Consider the following 26956-nt stretch of genomic DNA (forward strand, 5'->3'; position numbering starts at 1 on the left):
CAGCAGGGGATGTTATCGGACAGCACACATGTGCACATAACACACACACACAGAGAAAAGTAAACACCAAGAGTGTATGCATAAAGATATAAATTGTATAAATATATATATATATATATATATATATATATATATATATATATATATATATATATGCAGTATATAGCAACTCTTGCCCACGTCAAAGAGGAGGTGTTGGAGACATTACTGACGCACATAATTAGGAACAAGGATATGGTGAGAGCCATTTCCTTTACAGAGAGCTGTCATGCAGTAAAGAAGGACAAGGCCAGGGTTATTCTATTTTCATAAGTGACAATGTTTCTTTCTCTTGTTTACAAGCCAAGTCTAGTGAATAGACACCTATATCCTATAACTGACTATTTGCATTGGTGTCCAAGCCCGTACTTAAGATGAGAATGAATAGATATGGCCCCAAGGGTAAACAATATATATTGTTTATCGCCCAAAGGTAAATATTTGTGAGCATAATAATGTTTGCCTGGCGAGACTTATCACTTCATCTCATCATTTTTATCTTCGGTCTAAGTTGACTAGACGAGAAATACATTTAATTCACTGAGGCCTGGTGTCACAAATCTCCCTTCAGATGAATAATGTAAAGTCTAATAGCAGAGAACCTCAAAACATTGGAAAAGGTTGGTTTCACTTTCTTTTGCTTCATATGTTTTGCCAAGCTCGTAATTAACAGCAAACACAAACGCGGCCAGCACTAGTAAACAATATTCTACTGAGGAGTAACTCATTTGCGTGAGTGAATAAAGCTTTTAAAAGGGGATTGAAGTTAGTGAAATCTTTACAGACCAAACAGGGAACAAGGCTTGACTCTGCCCCTTTCCGTTTCTTGTTTCCAGCTGCAGAAGTTCTGCTGTATCAAAGTATTAAAGTAGGACTGGCCTCCCCGTCTCTCTGTTTTTAATCCTAAAACTGTGATAGTTTACAGACTAAATTGTTGATTACAATCAGATTACAAGCATTTTGTAGTGTTTGTCTCTCTGATGCCCTACTAGAGTTAGACACAACAACAGGCAATCTGGTATGAGCTGGGGTGATCCTGATCTAATCTTCTCGGAAAACCGCTCCTTTCCCTCATCCAGATTTACCGCGTAGGGCAGACACCAGGGCGTGATGTCTTAAAGTACAGCTGCATCGCTGGGAGAGGCCTAAGATGGTGTTCACCGTCTGTGTTAACCGCGCGTGTGTGTGTGTGTGTGTTAACTGTGTGCGTGCATGCGTGCTTGCGTGCGCGTGTTAACCGTGTGTGTATCTTGTGTGTGTGTGTGTATGAACCATGTGTGTGTGTGTTTGTGTGCGTACGTGCGTGTGTCATTTGCGGAGAAAGGGAAAAAATACAAAATGAATGCTAATAAGGGGACCTGGCTGGTACTCTTGTGGACCTGGCATCCTCCTTAAGTGAGAGAGAGTGAGAGAAAGAGAGAGAGACAGACAGAGACAGAGACAGAGAGAGACAGAGAGAGAGAGCGAGAAATATCTATCCACAGGTGATCGGTCTGTCTGTCTGTCTGTCTATGTTTCGAAGGCTTCCAATTCTCCATAGGAAAATTTATATGCTTTTCAAGTAGGTAATCACAAGCTTTCCAAAACATATTATACTGTATTTCCCAAAGTGTATTAGTCATTCTAACAGAGCTGCTTCCATTGTTGCTTTAATCCTTCTGAAGTTCAGTTTAGCCATCAGCAAGTTAATAACCATAGTTTATGGCTAGCGTATGGTTCCATTTCCATATATGGGGAGTAGCCAACGTTAAAGGTCTACGACAACATAGACTAAGGGCCAAGTGAGCTATCGTGTCTAGAGTCTAAGCGTTCCGCATCAGTAATGCTTTTGACATCTGCCGTGCAGTGTAATAGCACACGTACATGGAGACGGAAGAGCATGCAAGTAAGAGAGAGTCCGCTCATCATTTAGACGACATAACAAATTACATTACATCTTAGTTATCCATGGTGATGGGAAATGACTCTGTTTGACGCGCCATTCATAATCACTCTTCAATCAATCTACTGGAAAATATAACCGTCTTCCTACTAGCCTGTCTGCCTGTCTACGTTTCTTGTGTGTTTGCGTCTGTGTGAGAATTGTCAATGTGCCATGTCATGTCAGAATGGTACTATCACACTAAGCCAGACAATGGCTGCATGACATCAATGACCAATGTCAGAGTTTTCATCTTAACCTACAGCATCTCAACAGTAGTTTGACAGGACACAAGAGTTAGCTAGCACAGTAGCACGAGGGACCTGTAATACTGGTGCAGTTTGACGAATCAGGTGATATATGTAGATATATATGTAGATATCGCTAAGAGTCGGCATTACTCGCCTGCTGTTAAAAGTTCACTGGTCAGTGTTCCAGGATATGTCAGCAGAGAACGAACCAACAACAAAGCACAGCACCCCTGGTGACAATGTAATTTAATTTCACCATGGCCACAAACCAAGACCATCCATCAAGGGCCATTAAATCAGCTCTGAGAACAGTTGGCCTGTACATTGCTCAGTGTGATCAATGTGTTCTTAGAATAGCCACCGCTAAGCAGGGCTTCGTCCATGGGGTTTTCCCTTTCATGCCTGTAAAGTCAACACACACGTACACACACGGGGGTTAAAACCGCTGGAGGGGGCGCAGGATTTCTCATTTATCTCCTCGATCTAAGTGTATTAGTTCTTTGTTCGTTTCTGGGCCTTTCCTGAGAGTCTACATGCTGCCTCCTTCAAGTGACTGGGGCCCGAGTGGTTGCATGAGGAAACACACACGACAGAAATGCAGTGCTTTTACCAGCATAGATGCAGGTCAGCTCATATTCAGGGGACCTCGTATTATTATTTTTTCGAGTCTATTTATAATATATTCCTATTCACTGTATTATACTTGCATGTACCAAAGGTTGCTTGCTCCAGCGAACCCAACTCCCTTTCTAATTGTTTTCATGAGTTTGTCATTTTTGTTTTTGTTTCACAGTAATTAAGAAACGGCCCCGGGGAATGGGTCCTGGAGGCTCGTTAAAAGCATTCAACCCCCTCACCCCCACCTAAACTCTCCATCCTCCCCTTCCTCCCCCCCATCCTACCCCCCGTTCCCCCCCAAGGAGAACCGCAACAAAAGCCTCTCTGCTATCAGTGTGCTCGCTGGGGGGTCCGTCAGAGAGAGGGTGGAGGAACGGCCGGGGCGTGGGGAGGTTCGGGGTGACGTCACGGGGAGAGAACACCGACGCACCACCACCGCCACAGAGACGCTCCGGAGCCCAGAGGGGAAAACTGGAAGGGCGGTGGAGGATGTTTTGTTTCATAGCCGTCGCTCCACAGGCGGTGGCCGTGTATCCTCTCCAACGTCTTTTGACACAATTTTATTTGGTATTGCAAAAGCTTCGTTCCATCTCATTTTGGTGAACAGGTTGCAATTCGTACGGACTTCCTGAGTGGTAACCTAAGCACGTCATCACCGATGATTGTATTCAAGTGTGTGGACGAGAAAAAATGGAAGGGGTTTTATGAGGTGTAGTCGATTTATTGAAGGATAAGGTTCTCCTGGGATGAACCACCTAGCTCGCACTTCCGTCCAAGGAACACAAACATATTGTGTAACATTTGATTTCATGTCTCCACTGCTCTGTTTCTCCCCCTATTGGATTGATAGTGTGTTCAATAAAAAAAAGGAGGATGAAGCAAACGTATACACAATGAACAAACTTGGGATACAAAAAAAGCATAAAAGCATAAAAAGCAATAACGTGGTACATCCTTTCCAACATTGGATGGACTGCGTGTAGATGCCGTCATATTGAAAGCTAAGTGAGTTTTCATAAGTCAAACAACCAACAAGGTCGAAAACATTGCCTTGACTCACATGAACCTAAATCAATCTCTTAACTCAGTGGTTAGCGGTTATGAAACCAGCCGACTAGGAACACAATGGGCAGTAATTAATGCCTGCTCCAACCCGGACGCTGTGGATCTTATATTGTGTTTGTGTAATGCGGCTTTGAGAGGGCTCCATTAATACATAACTAAAGACCTGGTGCAACTGAGGCCGTGAAGCAATATAAACAAAACAGATGGGACTATTCCTGCACTGTTACGTATGACGGTTTGCATGAGACGTGGCTTTGGTAGAATTTATATCAAACTTCCCATTAGTGGAAAATAGAATAGACACAGAGAACAGACAGGGTTACACTGGGCTAGCAAGAACTGATTACGGCAGCTTCATTTTAGAGGCGCATTCAAAATACAGAAAACATTTCAAATTATGAAATGTTCTGAAACAGAGCTCTTTGCACGGGTTGCCTATCAGAGGGCCTGCTGGTTCTTAGTACAGGGTTTTCCTGAGACAACGGTTTGTACCCTCAGTGACCCACATTGTAAGAGGAACAGAACAACCGTCTTGCAATGTGGGCAGAAACAAGCAAACATCGCACCCTCCGTTGCCGCACCTGTAGATGATGCTCGCTTCGATAGCACAACACAAGTATCAGTGAGTTGACAGATACCAAAAATGGGTTATTCAAATAATTGGTAGTGGATAAACTACCACATTTTCGGGTGGTTTCACAGGCTCTATTTCAAGGGCTTAAAGGATCTACTCAATTATTGGCAAATCAGTGACTGGATCTGCATTTTTTGTAGTCCTTCCTAATTGCTTCACAAAAACATTCACCTCCCTTCCAAACATCTACGCCCTCTAATGCAGGCTTTGGAGCAATGATCACATGCATAGGTATGATTCCGACTGAATTAAAAAGAACAATGTCAATAAAATGACAAAGTGATATACTTGTCTGAGTGGAACGTCAATTTTGCACGGCGGGATCTCTCAACTCAACACTTTATCGAGATTAGCTTGAGACCAAGGAGGGTTACGCAAATGGATGAGGGTTAGGACCAGACAGTATCACACCTACAGTGTCAAAGGGCTTTACAGGCCCACACTTCCAAGGGTACTTTGAGAAAAAGGCCCTAGCAAAGACCTGAAGTTGATAGTGGGAACTTATTTGAAGGATGTGTATTTCTTCTTTATAAGGTGTCTGCTTTGCACCCTCTTTTTTTCCGCCTTTGTGAATATGAGATACAAAATACAAACCAGCTCTTTGAATGAAGAGGAAACTGTCTTGCAATGCATAGGCATACTATAGGAACCGTAGGTCAAAACACTTGGGACGATGAACCCTTCCTTTGAATCACGCTGTGCCCCCCCCCCCCAGGGTTGTGTTTCACAAAGTGTAGGTTGCACTGTAACTACCGGCTGTGAGACACCCGATGCATCGTTTGCTTGACTTGGGGTCACGCTACATTTTGAGTGATCTGATCTCAGGAGGGGCGGGGGCGGGGTGGAGTTTACACAAGTTCCTGAGGTGAGCAACGCCATGACCCGGGCATTCAAGGTAACCTCAAACTGTGTCTCATTGTGACCCTGGACATGGTGGTGGGGGGGGGGGGGATTTCTGGTCTATATTTCAGAATGGGAAAGGGTTTGTTGACGTCGTCCTAGATGGACACAGACAGCTAGAAATCCACTCGCCGTGCCGCACACACGCTGTATAGAAATACTCAAATCCAATATTGGCTAAGCCTTGATTTAAGCCACTATGGAAGGCTTCCAACTACTCTCGCAGTCAAGTATAAAGAGCTTAGGCTGGCGGGTGGGGGCGGAATGGGCCGGTGGGGTAGGAGGGGTGGGTGGAGGGGGGGCGATGGGGGACGGGAACGGGATTGGGATTCACATGCGGTCTTCCCCCAGCACAGCATGCAGCTCTAAGGGCTGAACCATGATGTAGCCATCCAAAAACACAAGTGGGTCAGTAGAGACAAAATGGGGTGGGGGGGGGAACTCATTTACCGGTAGCATCAAACATTTCCCACGCACCACTAGGTATAAACCTCAACAAATCCATCACAATAAATCCATCCCTCCCGCTGTTATTGTTCCTGTTGTTAAAAAGATGAAATCTCTGCACAGGAGGGACATTTTTTCCTGCGATAGGCGAAGCATGTTTGTAATGGAAATCATGGGATGACTCACTGGTCTGGCCTCTCTTTACAGAACGATTCACCCCCCTAGCAGGAGAAGGGGTCCTGTGTGGCCGACAACACAACAATAGGCATGGAAACTCCAATCACGTGGGACAAATGTAAATCGTGTGCCACTGCTGGCTCTCGGGGAACCTGCTCCCTGGCAAAGCAACGAATGAGAAAGGATTGTTCTCTTATGGTGGAGGCTCATGCCTTGGGAAAACTCAGCATGACGACAGGTGTTCAGAGAGGGAGCCAGAGTTTTCCCGGATAAAAATAAAGGAAACATGTGAAGGGAATTCACACACTCGAGGAAGGCCTCATGATGATGCGGGGGGGGAGGGAGCCCGGATAAATATCGTATTCAAACAAGCCTACACGTTACACAGTGGGATGTCGATAGACCGTTAAAGAACCGTGCAAATGACTTAAATTAAAATTAAAAAAGGGAAGCGGTGGTGGTCCTGGAACATTGCTACATCCATTATCCTCTCAGCGTTCATTTTGTGCAAGTGGCTAACGGGATTAATTACATCCAGGTTGCCAAGGGCGGAATGGGTGCACCACACCTCGCCTGATGTAGAGCCCTCCCATCGTCACCGTGCGCCAGACGCTAAATCAAAAGTTCCCTCATTGACGCCTCGGCTACGTCTGTGGGTGGGCCGTTATCCTTGTGGTTTAAAGATGCATTGAAAGGTCTGTAGTGTTTGAAGGTGTTCCAAGACGCTCATTGGAAAGGTATGGAGCCAAATGGCCTTTTGTTTGCTTTATGGTCCTGGCCCAGAAAAGCGAGAAATATACCGGCTTTTTATCATGTTATTATCATTTTTATCATCACCTTTTATCATGCATACAAACACAGACTATGGGTGTAACGATACATGTATTCGTATTGAACCGAATCAGTACGGACGTCACGGCTCGGTGCATGGATTTACACGGAGAATACACGAAACACATAAAACTGGCGTGCGAATTAATTAATGTAATGCGGAATGAGTAATGTTAGATACGCGAGTTCTTCACGGACAACCAATGCCGCGTTTCCACCGGAGGATGCCAGTCGGCTCAGTTCGCTTAAGGTGCGGCAAGGATCCATGGACCTATTAAAGAAGCACGGGTCGCGTTTCCACTGCCAAAAGTGGGCGTGACCCGGTCTGAGACGTACTCGTCTCGCTGTACTCCTCTGTTGGGGTCAGGCACGGCGTTATGGGTGGGCCTGACGGACCAAGGACCACCCACTGTTCAACAGGCCCACCCAAAACTTTTCTTGAAAAAAAAAATAATTCTGAAATGCAATGCAGCAAACTTTGTTGATATTGACGCTTGATCTGATTTGCGTTAAAGGGCTTTATCTTTGTGGATGACCGTGAAACCGCGGTAGGCTATAGTATTAGTTATTATCTCATAGTAGCCAGGCTACAATTGAATGCATCTTCTTTGTATAATAAGCCAAGCTCAGCCTGTTGCTAATGATATCGAAATATTGTTGAAAACTTAAAACAATTAAACAGTATTCTGAAATAGTCTGCCTCATGTTATACGAGCATAACTAAACTATGTGGGAATTATTCAATTCCTGACCACTTTTACAGTCCATAGACCTTAGTTCTATAGAGTGACGCGCTAAAGCACAGCCAGGTATGGTGCGTAATGGAGATTCCAAAGCGCTCTTCTTTGGTCAGAACCAAGAGACGTCTTTACACTCCCGGACCCTACACACTGGCGGTTTCTTTTTTATGTAAATACGATTAGACGCTCCGCGGTACAAGAGAGGGTGTGGGGGCGGGGGGGCTTGGGTAGAGGGGTTGCTGCGTTGTCTCTACAACAGAGACAATAAGGCAGCGATATCAACATGAGCAGTTCTAACTGGAGAGACGGTGAAATCCGTGAGCTGCTGACCATCATGGGAGAGAAGGTGATGCAGTCGCATTTAACAAAGACGTTGAAAGATGGTGCGATCTACGAGAAAGACGCAGAGGAACGTTCATTCGTGCCAAGCCGCGACCGAACCGGCTTGGCAGTGTGAAAGGCCTAAGGAGAGATCGCGGATAGGTCCGTCCTATGCACCGAAACTTTTTACAATGCAACAAAATATTTAAAGAGCATAATGCTTTTATGCACAGATAATATATCAGTATATTAGTCAGTCATTTGTATTAGGTTAAACAAGGATTTGATAAGGTTTTTAATTTAAAGACCACCCACAATTGGTCTGGCCCATCCACAACTGGAATCCTGGCGCCTTGCCTGGTTGGGGTACTGAGACGCCTTAAAGGGTGCCGGTGTGGGTACCAGATTGACTCGGCTGCCAGATCGACTCGGGGTCCTGCGACACAAGCCAACGGACAAAACCCGGAAGGCTCGTTTATAAACGGGGCTCAATCATGGAAATAAAAAGAAGGCTCAATCCGTTTTGGTTTTGATTTCATTGAACGTAGCCCGTTCTTTCGCAGAAACAAAGCAATTGGAAACACGTCTAAAAGCACTGATGAATGCATATGTTACCCAGTTCCTGTTAGGGACTCTTATTCTGAAGGAGGAGAACGGAAGTGTCTGCGTGTGGGTCGCTGTTTTGACTCTGTGTTGGGAGCGCTGGAAATAAAGTGGATCGCCCCGTTCAGTGAATGGAGTTAACCGATTCTTCTTTCATATATTACCCAAGTATAGGCAACAATAAAACGCTTGGTTACACATATATTTTTGTTTGCACATATGTTAAAGTAATTATCACCTACAAAACTAGTCCTATATTGATGAAAGCCCCCCCCCCCCTCTAACGTTTATTAGCTCACGTTAGCCATCAATCTAAAGCCACAAATATTATCTGATCAATCTTTGTACATTAGATTATAATTCATAGATTAGAAAACAAAAGGAGATCGTTTATACTTGGGAATAACATGGGAATGAATGAAACGCGTATGCGCATTTAAAAGACAGCGTTTACAGTAAGTGCATCGTTATTGCGCATCTAGGACCCCGAGTCGATCTGGCAGCAGAGTCAATCCGGTACCCACACCGGCAAGTTCGAGCTACACACGCCGTCCGTTGATTGGTCGACAGAATCGCACTTCCGTGAGACAGGGGGATAATAACAAACAAACACATTATCCGCGAGGTATTTCTGAACAACGGCAAAAGCTTCGTTTTTTTGAAGAAAATATCGCACAAAAGTTTGCCGTCCTTCTTGGACGTCCTACATTGGTGATCTTTGTTCATTGTGCCCGTTCATCTTTTTCCTTGGATTTATTAGCAGGCTACACTGTGTCGGGCTGCTATGAGGTCACAATGCTAACGTAGCTGCCACGGCTATCGCCATCTGTTTAATCGGCGGTGGAAACGCAAGCCGTAACTGAGCTTCGCCGAACCGCACCTTCACTACTCCACCAAGCCGCAGCAAACCGACCCGCACCCTTCGGTGGAAATGCGCTAATTCTGTGTACTTTGCACTTTGATAAATCAGACATGTTGCATTTTCAGTTTTATAACTGATTGTCTTATTTTGTTTACAAGTTACGGATGGAGTCTGTAGATGATGTGGGCTACTTATTGTTTACTGTTTACATCTTAGATTACACAGTTCAGGTTGTTGCAGCTAGCTCAGGGGAGAGACTGTATGACAGTAGCTGGTACAACCTGAGACATGCACAATAAAAAAGAATTCCCTTCTGCATTTTTGTTTTTTCTTTTCCCTTTATTGTACCGAACTCGTATCGAACCGTGATGTCTGAACCGAGGTATGAACCGAACCGTGACTTCAGTGTAGCGTTACACCCCTAACACAGACGTTAGGGCAGGGCCAGGTTAGGTTTTTTATTAATGTTCCTGGTTTAGTTTAAGCCCGGTTCAAGTGACCTGTGATAAACCCTGGATGGAGAAACAAAAAAAGGTGCGTCAAAACACATCTAATGCTTTGGCAGTAGTAATATATGGCTACGGAATAGCCACTACCATACCTCTGGTAATGCAGCTTAGATACACCTTGAGTGTTTCTGATATGACACCCTGCTGCCAACCTGCAACAAACGGTGTGTTTTATTTCGGAAGGCATCGAGGAATGCCATTGTAAGCATATTCAGAATAGTCTCTGCATGTCAACACCACGGAGATGTGCTAACTACGCTCCCCGGATGGTATGCGTTGAGGATGTAGCAAGCCAACTAGTTCCAAATGAATGCTCTGTGTTTGTTTTTGTGTGTGTGCTTGTGCTTGTGTATGTGTGCTTGTATGTGTGTGCTTGCATGTGTGTATGCATACGTGTGTGTGCGTACTTGTGTGAGTGCACGTCCACATTGATATGTGTTTGCGTGCATGAGTGGGTGTATTATAGCACTCTTTAAATATACTACCCCCGTCCCAAAAATCCATTCTGCAAATACCGTTTGCCTCCAGGATTCGGATGCTGTGTACATTAAGTGTTAGGATGCAAATGATGAACAGATGGCGTCTGACGTTGTCAACTGATCAAAGTTGATCCACAGGCACAACACATTCTCCACATACTGCCCGAGTGTGTGTCTTCATTCAGCAGCCGTGGGTTGTCAGACAGGGAGGTGACGGCTGCAAACAGCCGTTTACCTGCAGCCGTTTAAAAATAACCTGGCGGGCGAACGCACCTCTGAGTGAACCAATCAGCGCTAATGGAGCCTGTCTTTGAGGCAAGGCAACAAAGGGGGACTGAAGTCAGACGTGGCTCTGACAAAACAGACGAGGCAGCTGCCGTCGCCCCCCGAAATAGCGTTGAGTGCCTGGTGGCTCCGTGGTGAGACTGGAGTGACTGGCGGCGGCGGCTGATTGGCTGGACGGCATCCAGCGCCAGAGGTGAAAGTCATGCATACCCTTCCTGACCCCCTGCTGGCAAGGGAGGCCACAGGTGGCATAAAACACTCCCTATCCCCCCAATCCCCCCTGCCCCTAACTCTTTTGTCTCTGCCAAAACGGCAAGGGGTTGTTTGGTGCCATTTGTATGTATCCATTACATATGCTATCGCCGTTGCGGCAAAAACCGAAGCCAGGAGTCAAGCGGTGTGTATCTGCATGGGCTGGCTAGGAGGAGGGATTCACAACAGGGTGGATTTATGATTGGACTAGGGGAGAGGCACAGGAATGTAGATTGTTTTTTCTCTCGTTCTTTTTCTTTCTTCAAACTGCTGACTCTTTCATAACGATCCAGATCCCTTTGGAAAATATAGACGGCGATAAATCTGCACTCAGCGGCCGGCCGGTGCTCACGTCATGTTTGAATGGCACATCACTCTCGATGCTCACTCTCTCTCTCTCTCTCTCACCTCCTCCCCCTCTCTCTCTCTCTTTCATCAGACAAAGAGCTTTTGCCTTGTAGTGCCTCCAACACTGCTGCTTATTGAAGCCCACAGAGGAGGAGAAGCGGGCAGTGGGGAATTTGCCCTGCTTGATGAAAATGCCCTCGTGAGCCACCTGTAATTTTCTTCTGAGAGCCTTGGTCTCCTGTCGTACAGAGGCCCGGGATGGACGGACACTTTTTATTGGTTGTCCGGTATGCTTACGCATGCCAATGCGTCGCAGTGTTCCTTGTACGTATTGAGTGTCGCTACGCGTGCGTATCGTGACGTCTTTACCGCTAAAACACGTACACTTGTCTGTGTTTTGTCTGGAGGGTGGTGCAGGTGACGCAGAGTCTGATCTATCAATCAGTGCTTGTGGGGATACTGCCAAAATCTACCCAGCAGCTAAAGGCTATCTAGGAGCTAGCTACATATGCACCCATTTATAGAAAACCATTTCTCCGGCCAGCAGTGCGAGCGCACACACACACACACACACACACACACACACCGCTGTGGACCTCCGGGAACTCCAGGCTAAATGTCACACAGCATGGGGTGTATACTTTAAGGTACCCCCTCCCTCCCCATCCCCCCTCCAACACACAAAATAACCCCCCCCCGGGTGTCCTTTGCAAAAGACCAATCTCACAACACTTCCTGTCATCTGACAGTGTCAACAACAATTACACACTACAGGTAACAACCACTCAATAGAAATGCATCACACAGAAATAACACCGGCATTCAAATGCTCCCGGCTTAAACGCAAGTACACCTGGTTCCACCGTCTAGTTCCTCTACATATGTTTGACACCTGTTTACACACGAGTGGGTTAGGAGCAAAAAATTATCTCAGTGTGTCTCGTACCAAGCGGCGGCAATGACTGCCCTGTGTTTAAAGAGGGACCTATTAGGCCGGGATTGACAGATGTGTGATCCCTCGTGTGCAGGGTGTTGTAGAGAGGGAGCGATGGGGCCGAGAGGCAAGGAGTGGGTTAATCTGTCTTTACATAGGGACCGGAGGCAGACCTGTAATTAGACAGTAAACACGAGGCCTTTGGCTTTTGTGTTTTCCGCAGGCTGCTTTGATTGAATGGAGAAGGGGGGGTAAAAAGGGGGGGGGGGGGGTTAAAGGATCTCAAACTGATACGCTTTGCGAGCGGGGAAAGGTCACAGACGCGTCGTTCCCGGTGATGAGAAGCACCAAGGGCAACGTTTGATCTGGGAACAATCTGTCGGAAAGTTGGGGAGACGCGGGTTGGCCCCGTGACACCGGCGCAGATTGGTGTGAGGAACCTTTGACGGGTCGGCCCGCACCTTTGTCGCTCCCTACGCTCGGCACATGTTCTGTGATGTTGTGAGCTCTCGGCTGCGTTTGCGTTAGCTTACAGTGAGCTAACATTCTGCTGGTGTTTGCTCACTGTACTCGGGGGTTTTCCCTTGGCAAAAAAAACAATAATGCTAATCATTCTCTTAGGAAGCATTTATGCAAATCTTGCTTTTAACTAAAATCGGCATCCATGTAATAACATTAAGGCTGACATCAGTGATAATTAACAGAAAAACTGTACCCAAACAAAATATACCCTTTATTTGTATTGTGTGATAAAAATGTTCCCAGTCTTTACTTTTCCAAAACTTAAAATACATTTCTCTACTTAATAAATCCCAGCACTCTATATTCATGCCAAATAAAAAGCAATCAACATACACATTCATGGCTGGTTTCACATTAAATTAATCTGAAAATAAGCAAGAGCTACAGGGATAATAAAGTAATGCAATGATTGCAGGGATCCAGAATTGGGTCTATTGTATGATCCTCTTTAAAAGAGTCACACAACACATTTAATTTGCCGTGCTATTGTCTTATAGACAACTAGACCATCCTCTCACACGGCCCAGAAGCAGGATTTAATGTATCCTGCCCTAAACAAGCTGACATGGACTACACACATCTGCTGCGCTTAGGTAAGCTGTAGTCGCCATGGTTACAGAGGAGAGCTCACTAAACCGTGGTGTGTGCCCAGCCATTACTGACAGAGTATTTGAGCCACGATATTCACAGAACACACATGCACAAAACATACAAAACAAGAACACACACACACACACACACACACACACACACCCCATATGACATGCGTGTTCCATGCTAAAACAAGCAAAAAGCAAATCACGTTGACAGCGCCGCTTGCCTTAATGTCTGTAAACAGTGTCTCATACACAGTGAAGGGTTGTTGTTTGATGTGCCAACCAACCACATGCCTTCACTCTACAACCACTGTCTGCCACCCATATCCATGTGCAAGAACAACTCTCCAAACTCATTTTGTTCCATTGCCAAGATTGCGATGACTGTAAATTAAGGACTACATCACAGGAGGTTAAATATAATATAGCCAGGCAGTTTTGTGCATAAATGGATATCACTTTCATGCACCTCGTCACCTCAAATTATTTCAGACCTCTACCACATTTGCTCTTTAGAAATGACGAAGATGGCAGTGACCACCATCTGCAGAGAGATGCGGTAAAATTAAGAAAATATGTAAAAATCCCAATATCTTGGCATGCAACGCGCCATAAAACACTCTTTTATTAAATATTGGCACCCCAAGGCCCATCTCCGTCCTTGGGTTTAGGGAGGCAGTACTAAGTCTGCGTCACCTTCATCCCATTTTGACATGGCTGCAAAAATCTCTTATGTTCTTTGATTCGTAAAAAACATACCAGATGTGACTGGCGAGAGTGTCAACGTGAAACCGACACTCTGGACTAACTGGTGCGTGAGAACTGCTTCAACGCTAAACCGACTTTACAAACCGAGAGGCAGCTGGAGCTGGTGCATTACGTTGGGGAAAACAGGGAGAGAGGGAGAGAGAGGGAGAGAGAAGGAGGGAGGGAGAGCGAGGGAGGGGACACTATTCAGGGCAGAGAACTGCAGCCAGTCTTGGCGTGGCCCATCCAGTCAAACCATTTTGTTTGATTACGCTCTGCCCCCGAACTAGCTTAGCTCGGCACTTAGAGCCGGGCATAATCAACATTCTCATAAAAAGGCAACAAGAAATAATTAAATCACAAATAAATTATGGGAAAGCTCCACGAGGTTAAGGTTGTGTGTGTGCTGTGTGTGTGTGTGTGTGTGTGTGTGTGTGTGTGTGTGTGTGTGTGTGTGTGTGTGTGTGTGTGTGTGTGTGTGTGTGTGTGTGTGATCCTCTCCCTCATTGGGACAGGACAGGTTACAACATACCCAGGCTGCACTAATCTCTGGCCCAGCTTTAATCCAAACCCCCCGAATATATTGTGGTTGCAACTGTAATGCAACACAAAAACCAAAACAACAAAAAAACAAGAACCAAAGCTCACATATGATAATGTCAAAAGTCGGATGTTGCGCCATGGCAACCATTTTTCACGGACCAAAAAGCTAATGGCTGCATCCTTCATCTTCATGGCACACAACACCACCCCACCACCCACAGACCTCCTGCCGTCTCTCTCTCTCTCTCTCTCTCTCTCTCTCTCTCTCTCTCTCTCTCTCTCTCTCTCTCTCTCTCTCTCTCTCTCTCTCTCTCTCGTGCCCTGGATCTGTTGTGACGAGCTCTGCATCGCCTCTGTCTGGGAAGAAAGACTGTCTGAATCTGCTTCAGCCAACACACACACACACACACACACACACACACACTAACATGGGTAGAGGGTGCAACCAGCCAGAGACAGCTCCCGTCAGGGGTGAATCTCAGTGTCTCACCCCCATCATCATCTTCGTCATCGTCATCGACTACCGCCCTCAATCTCCAGTGTGATAAAACGATGACTGACAGCCCAACTATCAAGAAGGCGGGATGTACGATAGGCTAGGCGGGACCACCAACACAAAACTGCAGCAGTAACGACTGCTAATCAATTAGGCCGAAACACAATAAAGAGGAGTCAAGGTCTCACCAGAACTCGGCCGGTGAGCGTCTGCGCGGAGATCATGACCCCGGCCCAGTCTTTAACCGAGGTCATCCAGCCCACCTCGCTGGCCGCCGGGTCCTCCTTGTCCCCCCGCTTGACGCCATCGACGGTGGTCACGCGGTGGCCCTCCTGCAGGAGAGAGGAGCGCCGCAGAGCAGAATCAGAACCACAATCAGGAGGCTTTTCCACAATTCATTTTCTCAATTCATTTCAATTCACGATGTTACACTTGTATTTTGTTTTTGTTGCAAGTACTCAAGGACTCTTGATTCATTTATGTGAATACTAGCAAAAATTATTGAACTAATATTATAAAATAATTCATATAAAATATGTCATCTTTAATGTAATAACGTTCAGTCAACAACGGAGAACAAGTGCACTTTGAAATTCATTGGTTGAATTTAGTCATCATAACCAGGCTTCAGTAAAGCAGTGTTCAGGTATTATTCATGTTCATTACATTTTTATTTAGGGAATAAAGCAGTTGAGCAGTTATGGTTAGGTGACTTGCTCCAGCACTCAGCTGGGAGGAGCCGAGGATCAAACTAGCAAACTTCAGGTTACAAGTCAACCAGCTCTACCTCCTGAGCGAAGCCAACCCCATGTTCAACTTTAATAATACAACTATGATGTGTTTACTCTACAGACGCTTTCAGTCAACGATGACTGTCTGGTTGTACTCATGCGCGTCCCTGAACATATTATCTTTGTGAGTGGTACGCAGGAGGCCAGTACAGTGTTTTACGAAGATGGCCCCTCATGGCAGGGTAGAGTTGTAGCAAATGTGGACTAAAAAAAATCAACGATTGCCTCATCGTGGCCCCACCATGACCTCATAGCTTTAAACCATGTTTATTTTTGCTGTTTAATATTCAGAGTTATCGCTGGGTAACAGCTCTGATAGAAGACAGTTTCCCTCAAATGTACGCGCTGAGTGATCAGAAATGTAGCCATGAAAGTGCTCCTCCATTTATAGCCATCTACAGTATCTGTAGACACATACAATTGAATCCCTAGAAGGTAACCATCTCTAACTTTAGAACTAAAGTAAACTATCCCTACCTATACCCAGCTCTACCTAATCCTAACCATTTGTCACCTCATCAAATATTTAGCCATCTCTAAAGCCCACCATTTCTATAACTTCTGTTTAAAGCACGACACACACACACACACCCCAAGGGACAGATAAAAAAAATAATAAAGGCATAGATGGAGACAGAGCGGGAGGGGGGGAGAAGATCACAGAGAGATAATAAGGGAGAGTGTGAGATTGACAAGGAGGGAGCGCAGGACGACAGCCGCGGAGCGCGATGGAGACAGAGCGTGTCCAGGACGGTACGAGTGTAGCCATGGCAGCCGGTTGAGATTCTGGTGCTCTGCTGAGTGGGCTGGTCTGCCGGCTCGGTCTGCTGGGAGCCATCTCATTCATGGAGCAGGAAATGGGCAAGGGATGCATTGGGATATAACCCTTTCCCCTCCCCAGCCCTCTACTCGCATATCAAGACACCCAAGGTAAGCACTGTGTGTGCAGCCCCACACCCAATCCCCAATACTGACACCTGTTTCCCCATTTCTGCCTCCACCCACACATGAATGGCATGTCACACCAGACCCTTCCTCCCCCGGGGGGGCCGACGAAGAGCCAGCTTCCCTAACAACCATTTCAACATTCTCTCCCTCCCTCCCTCCCTCCCTCTCTCTCATGATGCTAACATACGATTCCTTTGATTGCTGACTGATCGATTTACTTTTTCAGGTCAAATAATCCTCTGGTATTCAACCATCTGATATATAACAGCAAATTAAATCCAAGTAACTTTTTACAAGTAAGAGTCCAAAGCGGTGTCTTCAGCTTGCCTGCTGCGTCTGATGAGTAGCCAATAAATAATACAATACAAAATAAATAAATAAAACTAATTGAATAGATCAGCTAATAACAGGAGGATGAAGATGTCAGTACATTACTACGGTTCTGTCCCGTAACGCCCTGTTGGCCAGGGGTAATGAAACGGACCACGACTCTACCCCAAGCTCCTTCAATGTGTTCATCAATGTCCTCCTCCACATCACACTCTGTCTTTTCATTTCCCCCCTTCATCCCTTTGGTTTCTAGTTCCTAGGGAACCCGGGGTGACAAGAAGGCTGCTCTTGTTTTTTTTAAGGACGTCGGTCGCGGCTTCCCGCATGCACAGACGACACTCGCGGGCGTTTTCTGTGAGTCGGTTCGGTCGCTGAGCTCAACGCAGCATATGCTGTGCTGCTCCAACTGCCCCATAACTCTCGACCGGGCGCGACTGACAGGCAGGCGGGCACGCTACTGCTTTCAAGGGGTGAGCGATACGGGTGTCAGCAGCAACCCGAGTTTAAAACAATGACGAGGGCTCTTCCCCCCCGCCCGGGTGGCCGACGATGAGCCAGCTTCGCTAACATCCATTTCAACTTTCAACATGGCCGTCCCTTTATTTAAATTAATAACGGCACAGCTGACAATGTGTTCAGTCATCTATTAGTGGAATCACATAGCACAGAGACGCTTTGATACTACCATACCAGTTCAACTGAAAAGACAGATGAGCGACGCAAAGTCAACACCTCTGAGCAACGATGCACGGCGCACAACCAACCGCCATTAGTAAACAAGAGCGTTGCCAGGGTCCGAGCGTGCTTCGTCTAAAGCAAAGTGGGATCCGTATGCGTTCACACTATCTCCCCGAGCACAGCCAACAATCTCTCGTCACGGTTCCTAAACCGCTGCCCAGCCTTGATAAATCCAATTGTGTTTAAAGCCTGAATCATTTTAGGGGTCATCCCGGGCTACTAGAGAGGGAAACAGACACTGTACCCTGGCCCCTGAATCTATGAAACTAACCGGATCGCACGGGCAGGAATTACACTCTCATCGTTGCTGCTAAAATGTGGCAACATACCTTCATATAGATATACGTCCATGATTTATTTGTAACAAGGTCACTTGCCACACACCGCCTAGATTACATTTCTGGGCTCCTTCAAACACAGGGTGGTGGTGTTAAAAATTGATGATCATTTTTTGCAGAAATGGCATGACACAAGGGCACTCCACTGCCTTTACATGAGATCTCTCCCTGAGTGTGAGTGTGTGTGGAGATGGCTGGTTCAACCTGTGCTCACTGATTTCTCAATGTGCAACAGCTGTGCAGCCTCACGAGCCTTAGAGTCCAATCAGACCGGGCTAGGTGGGGCTGCTTAACCCATCATCCAAACACTCCAACAGTATTCCTTTATACTCTTCTGATTGAAGAGAATAAAAAGGGCTGAGCTCTAAGGGCTGTTTCTAGATACAAGCCGTATAAGTGACAAGCAAGCTACAAGGGGGCCCCCAAGCTATCAGGAGGCCCCAGTGGTTTTCTTTGCTGTAAAACTGTTCAGTTATTTCGCCTAGGCATCGCCTAAAACGGATTAAATAATCATTTGAACCACCTTTCCTAAAATGCTTGTGTGCATACAAATCTTCTTTAACCAGCATTTAATGTGGTTATATAATGGGCCTGTGTACTGCTTAATCATGCATAGTCCACTATAAAAGGTAATAGGCATGAGATGTAATAACATGAAGGATATTATCCACTTTTCATCAATAAAGGAACGCAATTAAATTGGAAACGGCTGCAAATCTATTTAAACTATGCCTGGATATTCGACAGTTAGCATTTGGTAAGGACTAATAAATGTTCCACTGGAGATCAAGATTAAACTTTACCTCTTCCATTTGCTTTGAGTGTAAACATCCACTTACAGATCGATTAAAATCAAAAGATTCCTTTGGTGCAAATAATGCCTCCACTAAAGGGTTGAACAACGCAGTGCATGCTATCTATAGAGAAGTGAAAGTAAACGATGGATCATTTCAGCCGGTTATGCGATCAATCAAAACCAAACGTAATGGATCCGCTACCCTTTGGAACGACCTATGCGCCTTTCACAGCTTACTTGTCCTGTGGCCTCTCGGACCGGGGTGTTGAGTCTACTTCACCACGATGATAGGTTGACCTTGGCCGCAGTGCCAGAGGTCAGCTGCGTTAAGTATGCCTAATTGGCATCCTACTGTTACTGTCCAGCCATTTAATGACCACATCTAAAAATGTACCATGAAATATTCCTCCACTATGAATCTTTTATGCCAGAAATGCTAAAGTTCAAAGGTTAATGGCAGGCAGTGGTATAGGACATGCTTTGGTCCAATTACTCACGGAGAGAGCATGTTTCGGTTTTAAGGTCAAAAGCTTTGGATGTCTGCTCCACGAGGACCAAGAGTCTAGCTTTATTTACATACTTTACTCTGTAGATTTCATCAGGCAAGCACTCCACATAATGTACAATATGCTGTATGCAGTTTACACACACGCACACACACACACACACACACACACACACAGTAAATATTTACTTTAATCTTTGTCTTCAGTACTTAAGGCTTTAAGTCATTTTATTTCTGTGTTTTCATGACTTTTCATGTTTAATAATTGTGTTTTATGGCATGTGAATATGTAGCCTAAGAGTCGTAACAAAGATACAATACTTGTAATACTATGTCTCATTATGTGTGATACGTACATTTTCTATTTTTCACTACTGTGCTCATTGTAGAATTACATCAGTGGCATTTTGATTAATTGTAAAGACCTCTAAATTTAGGTGTCCCCAGTTAGCCTGACTGTAATACCTAATTTCAGTGGTCATTGATCAACATAAGACATTTTTCACCCTGGCTAGGACCAGTGTGATAATTTCTCAAAGACTAAAGTACAGGAAACCAAAATAGGACATGGCTCATGACACAAATCCTGCAGAAAGTCTAAATTATTCAACCATATATTAATACCCATCACAGGTTTTTTAATCATGGATCATAGAGGCACAGCAGAGTAGACTTGGAGGGCAGAACCCGGGAGTACAGGTGAACCCCTCCCCTGCTGTCGACTAATCTAGTGCCTGTATATTGTGTTTTGTATATCCTTGTACTCACAAAAGGGCAGAGTTCAAACCTAGGGTTCAAGGTAGATTAAATAACCGGAAACAATTTTCTCTTCCAGCTTGATTAATAGGGTGGATGGTACATTTTTGAAAAAGTCCATGGCACACAAAATAATCATCTCTCTTCAAAACGTTTTCCAACTGCTAGTTGGCAATACAACAGGATTGGCGCCCACACAGCCTCCATTAAAAAGGCAGGAAATTATGGATATCAATTCATGGATCCACAAAGCTTAATGTTTTTCGCTGTATGATAAGAAAGCTGAAATGGAGAGACAGAGGTCTAGGATAACATTTGCCCTATCGTGTTTTCTTCATTATGCTCCATTGGAGAAATGTAAACAATCTTAAAAACATGCAGTAGGTAGAATCGAGTGCCATCTAGCAGAACGGCCTTGGCAGATATTAACTGTTACATTCATGGGCATGTTTCAATCTATGTATATTCCCATGAAAATAGGATTTTTTTGTGTCTTCGTTACCTCAGGATGAGCCCTTTATATCTACACAGGGAGTGGGTCCTCTTCAACGGCGCCCCCCATGTTTCTACAATAGCCCAGAAGAAACAAACAACTCTAAAGAGGAAGCGTTTTTAATCATGGTATCATTAGCTTACTTGTAAGCTATGACCTTTAGTTTTACAGACTAAATAACTAAATATCATTCATAAATCGATCAAGGAACCGGGTCACTTTACGACTGCTGCTTGATGCTTGATTTTCTGACAACGTATTAAAAGGACGGGTGAGGGGAGGTGAGGGGCAGTACTCAGTTGGTTGCTATCTGCAACATCACCGCTAGATGGCACTCAATCCTACACACTGCACCTTTAAGATGTTCCAAAGGACCAGATTGGTAAAAAAGAAAAAATGAAAGCACATCAAAGTTATGACCCCCAGTCTGTGATTATATGGAGCGGAGCGAAGACATTTATGACCTGTGAAGACAGACGCTAAAATTAGGCCTTAACCTGACAAGGTAGGTTATTAATATAGATGATGGACAGCATTTCAATTGCCAAAAAAAAATGAAATTGCAAATACCCTGGAAGTTATCACCAAAGTTTAGGCTGCGATCTGACATACTTTAGGCTGTGATCTAACATACTTACGGCTTTAGGCTGATCCGACATACTTTAGGCTGTGATCCCACATACTTCAGGTCTGATTCAGGTCAAATAAAACTGAAAAAATGAAAAATCTGTACGGTAACAGCATCCATCTGAATTTTTTGTCTTGCTCGATTCACCAAACACCCCCTCAAGGGCTTGGCACAATACAAATGTTTAACATTTGCTTTAACCCTAGACCTGTTGTGATGCCATATGGTCCAGTGACAGCCAGGAGCTGTTAACCCGGCTACATTATGCAACAGTTACGATGGAATCATTTCAATATAGTATAAAATGTATAGAGTATATGGGTGACATGACATTTTACATTGGAAGGCATAGCCGGGCGACATCATAAGAATAAATGGAGGGGTCTGAAATGCTGGGCTTGTATGTGAGTTGGACGTGTGCCAATACAACAGAGATCCTTCAAAGTATTAAGTGTCTGCCTGTCTGGGCATTCAACCGTTCCTGGCGGTGAACAAAATGAAATGGAAACTGAAGTTGACAGGAGAGACGGTTATTGTTGTTGAGCTTCTTGGACTTTCTCAGATAAAAAGTAATAAACCATGCAGCACAAAGAGCTGTTGTTTTCACTTAAGGGGAATAAATAAATAGAGAGAGAGACAGACATTGAAGGAGGTGTATGAAAGAAAAAGATGCGTGTGTGTGAGAGAGCTGTGTCTATGAGAGAGAGAGATAAAGGAGTCGCGAAAAGGAGAAGACACTATTTGGTTTCCATTCTGATATGAAATCCCCAATGTCCCTCAACTCTGAGAAGCTTGTGATTCAGACATCCACGTCCCTTAATAAACCTGACACATTTGATGACTATAAATCCTTCCTGCTGGCTGAAGCGCATTGATTATTGTTCCGGAAGGCTCCACCAGTGGCCCTTCAGCAAACACCATTATAATATTTCACCAGACCCTTTGGAGGGCCAGACGTCGGTGACCAATGACACTGGGGAGGGGGGACATTGTTGGATACGATCCATCTCTTTTAAAGCACCGCAGATCTGACTCGTAAGTTTATCTGATCTTTGTCATCTGGGGCCTGTGTGTGTGTGCGTGTGCGTGTGCGTGTGTGTGTGTGCGTGTGTGTGTGTGAGAGCAATATCATTTGCACAATCAACATTTGCTTGTGTCCCTGGCTGATGGATATCAGCGGTTATTCATCAAATGATGGGGCGCGACTGGGAGACATTTTACTGCTTGTTATCAGATTGGGAGGAAGGCAATGGGCCACCGCCAGGCAGCAGATCCATCTCTGGAGCTCTGCTCCTGGTAGGAGGCAGAGGGGTGGGTGTCCTTTAACACAGGGACACAGAAAGAGAGGGACGCAGGCTGAGAAGGACAGACAAGGAGGGAAAGACACAGACACAGAGTTACACACACACAGAGAGACAGGCAGACAGACAGACAGACCGAGAGACAGATAGAGGCACAGCGTCAGAGACAGAGGCACCGGCCTCTGACGTAAGCCCAGGGGATGGTGAAGGGTACGATCAGTCTCAGGAAAAAACAAAGAAGGGCCAGAAAGAATGGACAGGGAAACGTGAAGGGCAACCGTGGATGAGTCACACGGACTCAATCGGCTCAAAGTTCAGCAGGCTTATGATCTGTACATGCTGGCCCGGTCGGGGGGGGGTTCAGGTTAGGGGTGATGAGTTGTGGTTGACCACTCACATCCCTGACCTGCCAGTGTCTCAGTGAATCGCGGTGATTGCATAAGTGGAAGATATTTCTTTTTCCCTCTTCATCTTACGACAAAATACTTTGCTTGCCAGTTGCTTAGCAACAAAAACATACAAAAAAAAGCCATGATAACAACAAGAAAAAAGAAAATAATGAACCCCAACCTGATTTAAATAGCATATACCATGCATAGCGTTGTATGCTATATTCTGACATTACTGGGGCAAGCGGTTTGACAGGAGGCAGAGGTGTGCATGCGTGCGCGCGGGTTTGTCTACGTGTGTGTGTGCCTGCATGCGGCAGGTAGCTTTCAGGCAATAAAAAAGGAAAAATAGGGTGAGTGCGGCGCAAAGGGAGAGGGAGAGAAAACAGCAGTGATTTAAAGTGAGCAGTGTTCATTCTCTCAAACTGCCACAAGAAGTAATTGGAAGTAAAAGGAGGATGATTTACAGTGTTTATCCTTTGCAATTAACAGAGCTAGAAAATAGGCTTAGCCAGCACTAATGATATTAGAGTTGAATGTCTTTCATTCTAATTGTAATATTTGGATACATGATGAGAGGACACACATCTCATATGATGCAGTATAAGGCTTGAATCAGAATTTAATTCACAGTTTATTTTAAGGCCATGAATTACAACATTGACCAAGGCTGATCTGAAGATCCCTCAATAACCCAAAAGAAACACCCCGACTTCAGACAGATCTGCAGCTTTCCAACACCAACAACGATTCTACAAGGGAGCCAACTAGAGCGAGCCAAAGACAGACGTCTCCTCTGAAAAGGTCAGTGGCGTAGACCTTTAATGGAGCACAGCTTCAGCCATTTGTTCCACGCTTCCTTCCTCGCCAGCCTGTTGACGAACACCCTCCGAAAACTTTCAGAGCCGAGGTGTGAGAGCTGACTGTGTTTCTTTCCATTAGCTACTCTAGGATCTATAGTAGCCCCATGAATGGCTAAAGTTCAACATGAAAAACACTAGACAAAAAGTCTAACACAAAAAAGAAAAAAGTCTAACACTAAGGAAAACCCCAGAAACCTGGTCATACTCTTAAGAACCGACCGGCAAAGGAAAGCCTGAAATATCTCTCTTCCTAGAGTTCAGACTATGGGGGTCTGAATTGAACAGTTCCTGAAAGCTACGTTAGCGCTACGGCTAGCCCCTGGAGGGGGGAGAGACACGTGTGAGGAGGACTCATTTTGACAGGAGAGAACACTACAGTGAAGAACAGCCATTTAGCAGCCCCGGCGCGCTTAAGGAGGAGGCTATGAACTGTGTTTTGAAGGGTTACGCAGTGGCTGGAATGGACTGTCTCGCCTTCACACAGTGCCTGTCCAGAGACACACTTTGGGGAAATGACTGAACACTGTAGCACCTCCACATCCGTCGCCTACTAACCACACACACACACGCACACACACACACACAAAGAGGAAGAGAGACAGACAGGTTGGGAGAGACACACACGCAAACACAGAACCCCCCAGTGTGGTCAGTACATCTGGGAGTGTACAGTGTTCTTCATATAGCAAGTAACACCACACACACACACACACACACACACACACACACACACACACACACACACACACACACACACACACACACACACACACACACACACACACACACACACACACACACACACACACACACACACACAAAAGTGAATGGTGCTCACTACTGCAGTGTCAAGATGCAATGGGTGGGTCACTGCGATGTGTGTCACAGTTACAGTTCCCCCCCACCGCCCAAGTGTGACAAAATAATATAATACAATAGTTATGATGTTGTATAGTATGATGATTGTAAACAATTATGTTAGCATTGGTTATGGAAACGTTTTTTCCCTGTTCAAGGAGCTAGGTTTATCTGGTTTAGTCACCATTTCAGTTTGATGCTCCTATCCAACAAGATTTGATGCATGTCTAAAGAGTTTCGAACAGTACAACATAAAGTGGTGAGGACGTCATGCGAAGATGCACCTAGACTTTTAAAAATAGTCTGAGGCATAAATAAGGACTTGTACTCTACAAGTGATTTTGATTATATATTTGGACATAGGTCATTTTGTACTGGCTTAGCCATAACTTGACTGTTTACTTTCCCTTGTTTATTCATCATGGGTAAATAGCCAGCAGTCTATTGTGCAACTGTATTGACAAAACCGCTATTTAATTGCAAACAACATACTCACATTGTGGTAAATAGATGATTTTTCAGCTTAACATTTGCCACAATTACAAGAAACCATTAGGCCACTCAGAAGTAGATGACCATACATTTTTCAGCTCCAACAAGAGGTTAATGCAGAAAGCAATGTGTATTTAAACCTAAACATCAGGTATCAGGTAGGCTACTTGTTGATAGGTGAGTATAGCCTCAAGTCATTAATAAATATGTGGCCTAATTCTTAGACATAGGCATATTATATTTCATAGGGACTTCCAACCACTTTGAGAGTAGTACGACCATCACAACAACTGAAAGTGAAAACAGTGTGGGAGTAGGCAGACGCTTTTTTTTTTAAAAAAAAAGAAGGTAAATCCTTTTAACATAGCCTGTCGATCGAAGCATTCCAGTTGTTAAGAAATATTTGCATTTCACACACTTCCAGCTTGTCAACTTCATGTGCTTCATTTAAGGCACCCACCAACAGGTGTCATCACAGGTTTGCATGGTGTGCGTGACAAAAACACTTCTGAGGAGGCCAAGACATCCATCACTAAAGCTTCCTATATATTATTCACTTCAGTAAGGACTATGCACAGCCTTGCATTGAATCCTGAAGAAAACACAGGCAGTTTCAAACCCTGAATGAACACCATCGGTAAAAGTAAGGCGGCCGATTGTTCTTAGACAAATTTAGTTTCTTCCGAAAGTGCTGTTCAGAAATCAAACAAGAATATCTCAACATAAACTGATCCTGTGTGTGAAGTCGTACATGTTTGGAGTAACCAAAGGTTTAAATGGCGTAGCCTACCTTCTTTTTGCCGTTACAGTGGCAGCACACCGTCCACAGGTACTTGATAGTTCTCCACAGAAGAATTATAAAGAGACCCCCGAAGAAAGTGACCATGGACGAGGCGAGAAAAGCCCACCACATGCGCTGGCTGTTGCTGTCACAGATCACATCTGCCGAGAAGGGTATGATCACGTTCATCTTGGCCATGTGGATCATCGAGCAGTCCGGGGATGAATTTATCGATTTTTCATTGCATTGTAAGATGATTAAACTATGTGTCCGGGGTTCACTCGCCAAACCACAACGACTACGATCGAGATGCTTCGGGGAGCGTCTGCCAGCGCCCCCTGCCCCAGCGGCTCAGCCATATTGTGTCATCCACCTTTCACTACTTGGCGTTTCCATCTGCCTTCGTCCTAAAAAAACACACTCAAATATCCTTAGAAAACCACCAAGGAAATGGATGGTGTGCGGCGCTCCTTCGAGAACAGCAAGCGCGCCCCTATAAATCAATAGACATGCCCCACAATAATCAAATTCTTGGGAAACTGTTTTCACAGTTAACAGCGATCGCGGGAACGTTCATTCATGTTCATCCTTTCCCTCCTAAAATCGACTCATTTTTTTGTATCCCTGCAGGTCAAACAATTAGAATCGCCCAGAATTGTGTGGTCCTTCGTTCCATCCGCCGCTGATGGCAATCGATGGCTCTCACTCCTGGGTTGCACCTTGTTGAACAACGCGCAGTTTGTTAAAAAGCAAAGGTCCGATACTTCTTCTAGTCCTGCCTCGTTCAATGGTCAACAACGCTTCGTGTTCCGTGGTAGATGTTGCTTGA

At 45.1% G+C, this 26956-nt stretch overlaps 1 protein-coding gene across 1 annotated transcript in view; it reads right to left on the minus strand.

Annotated features, from left to right (window-relative positions):
- The window catches only part of LOC307090599 (calcium-activated potassium channel subunit alpha-1a-like), a gene marked incomplete at its 3' end in the record, with an annotated part of 77352 nt that extends 50520 nt beyond the window's left edge, over positions 1 to 26832 (minus strand). The window contains exons 1-2 of the mRNA XM_079757331.1: positions 26137 to 26832; positions 15309 to 15452 (exon numbers count right to left, since the gene is read on the minus strand). Of these exons, the coding sequence (XP_079613457.1) occupies positions 15309 to 15452; positions 26137 to 26334 (342 nt within the window). The 5' untranslated portion in view covers positions 26335 to 26832. The remainder of the gene's footprint in view (positions 1 to 15308; positions 15453 to 26136) is intronic.
- Positions 26833 to 26956: the final 124 nt, after the last annotated feature.

The sequence above is a fragment of the Pollachius pollachius genome, assembly GCF_949987615.1.
Source record: "Pollachius pollachius genome assembly, chromosome: 19".
Classification (NCBI taxonomy): domain Eukaryota; kingdom Metazoa; phylum Chordata; class Actinopteri; order Gadiformes; family Gadidae; genus Pollachius; species Pollachius pollachius.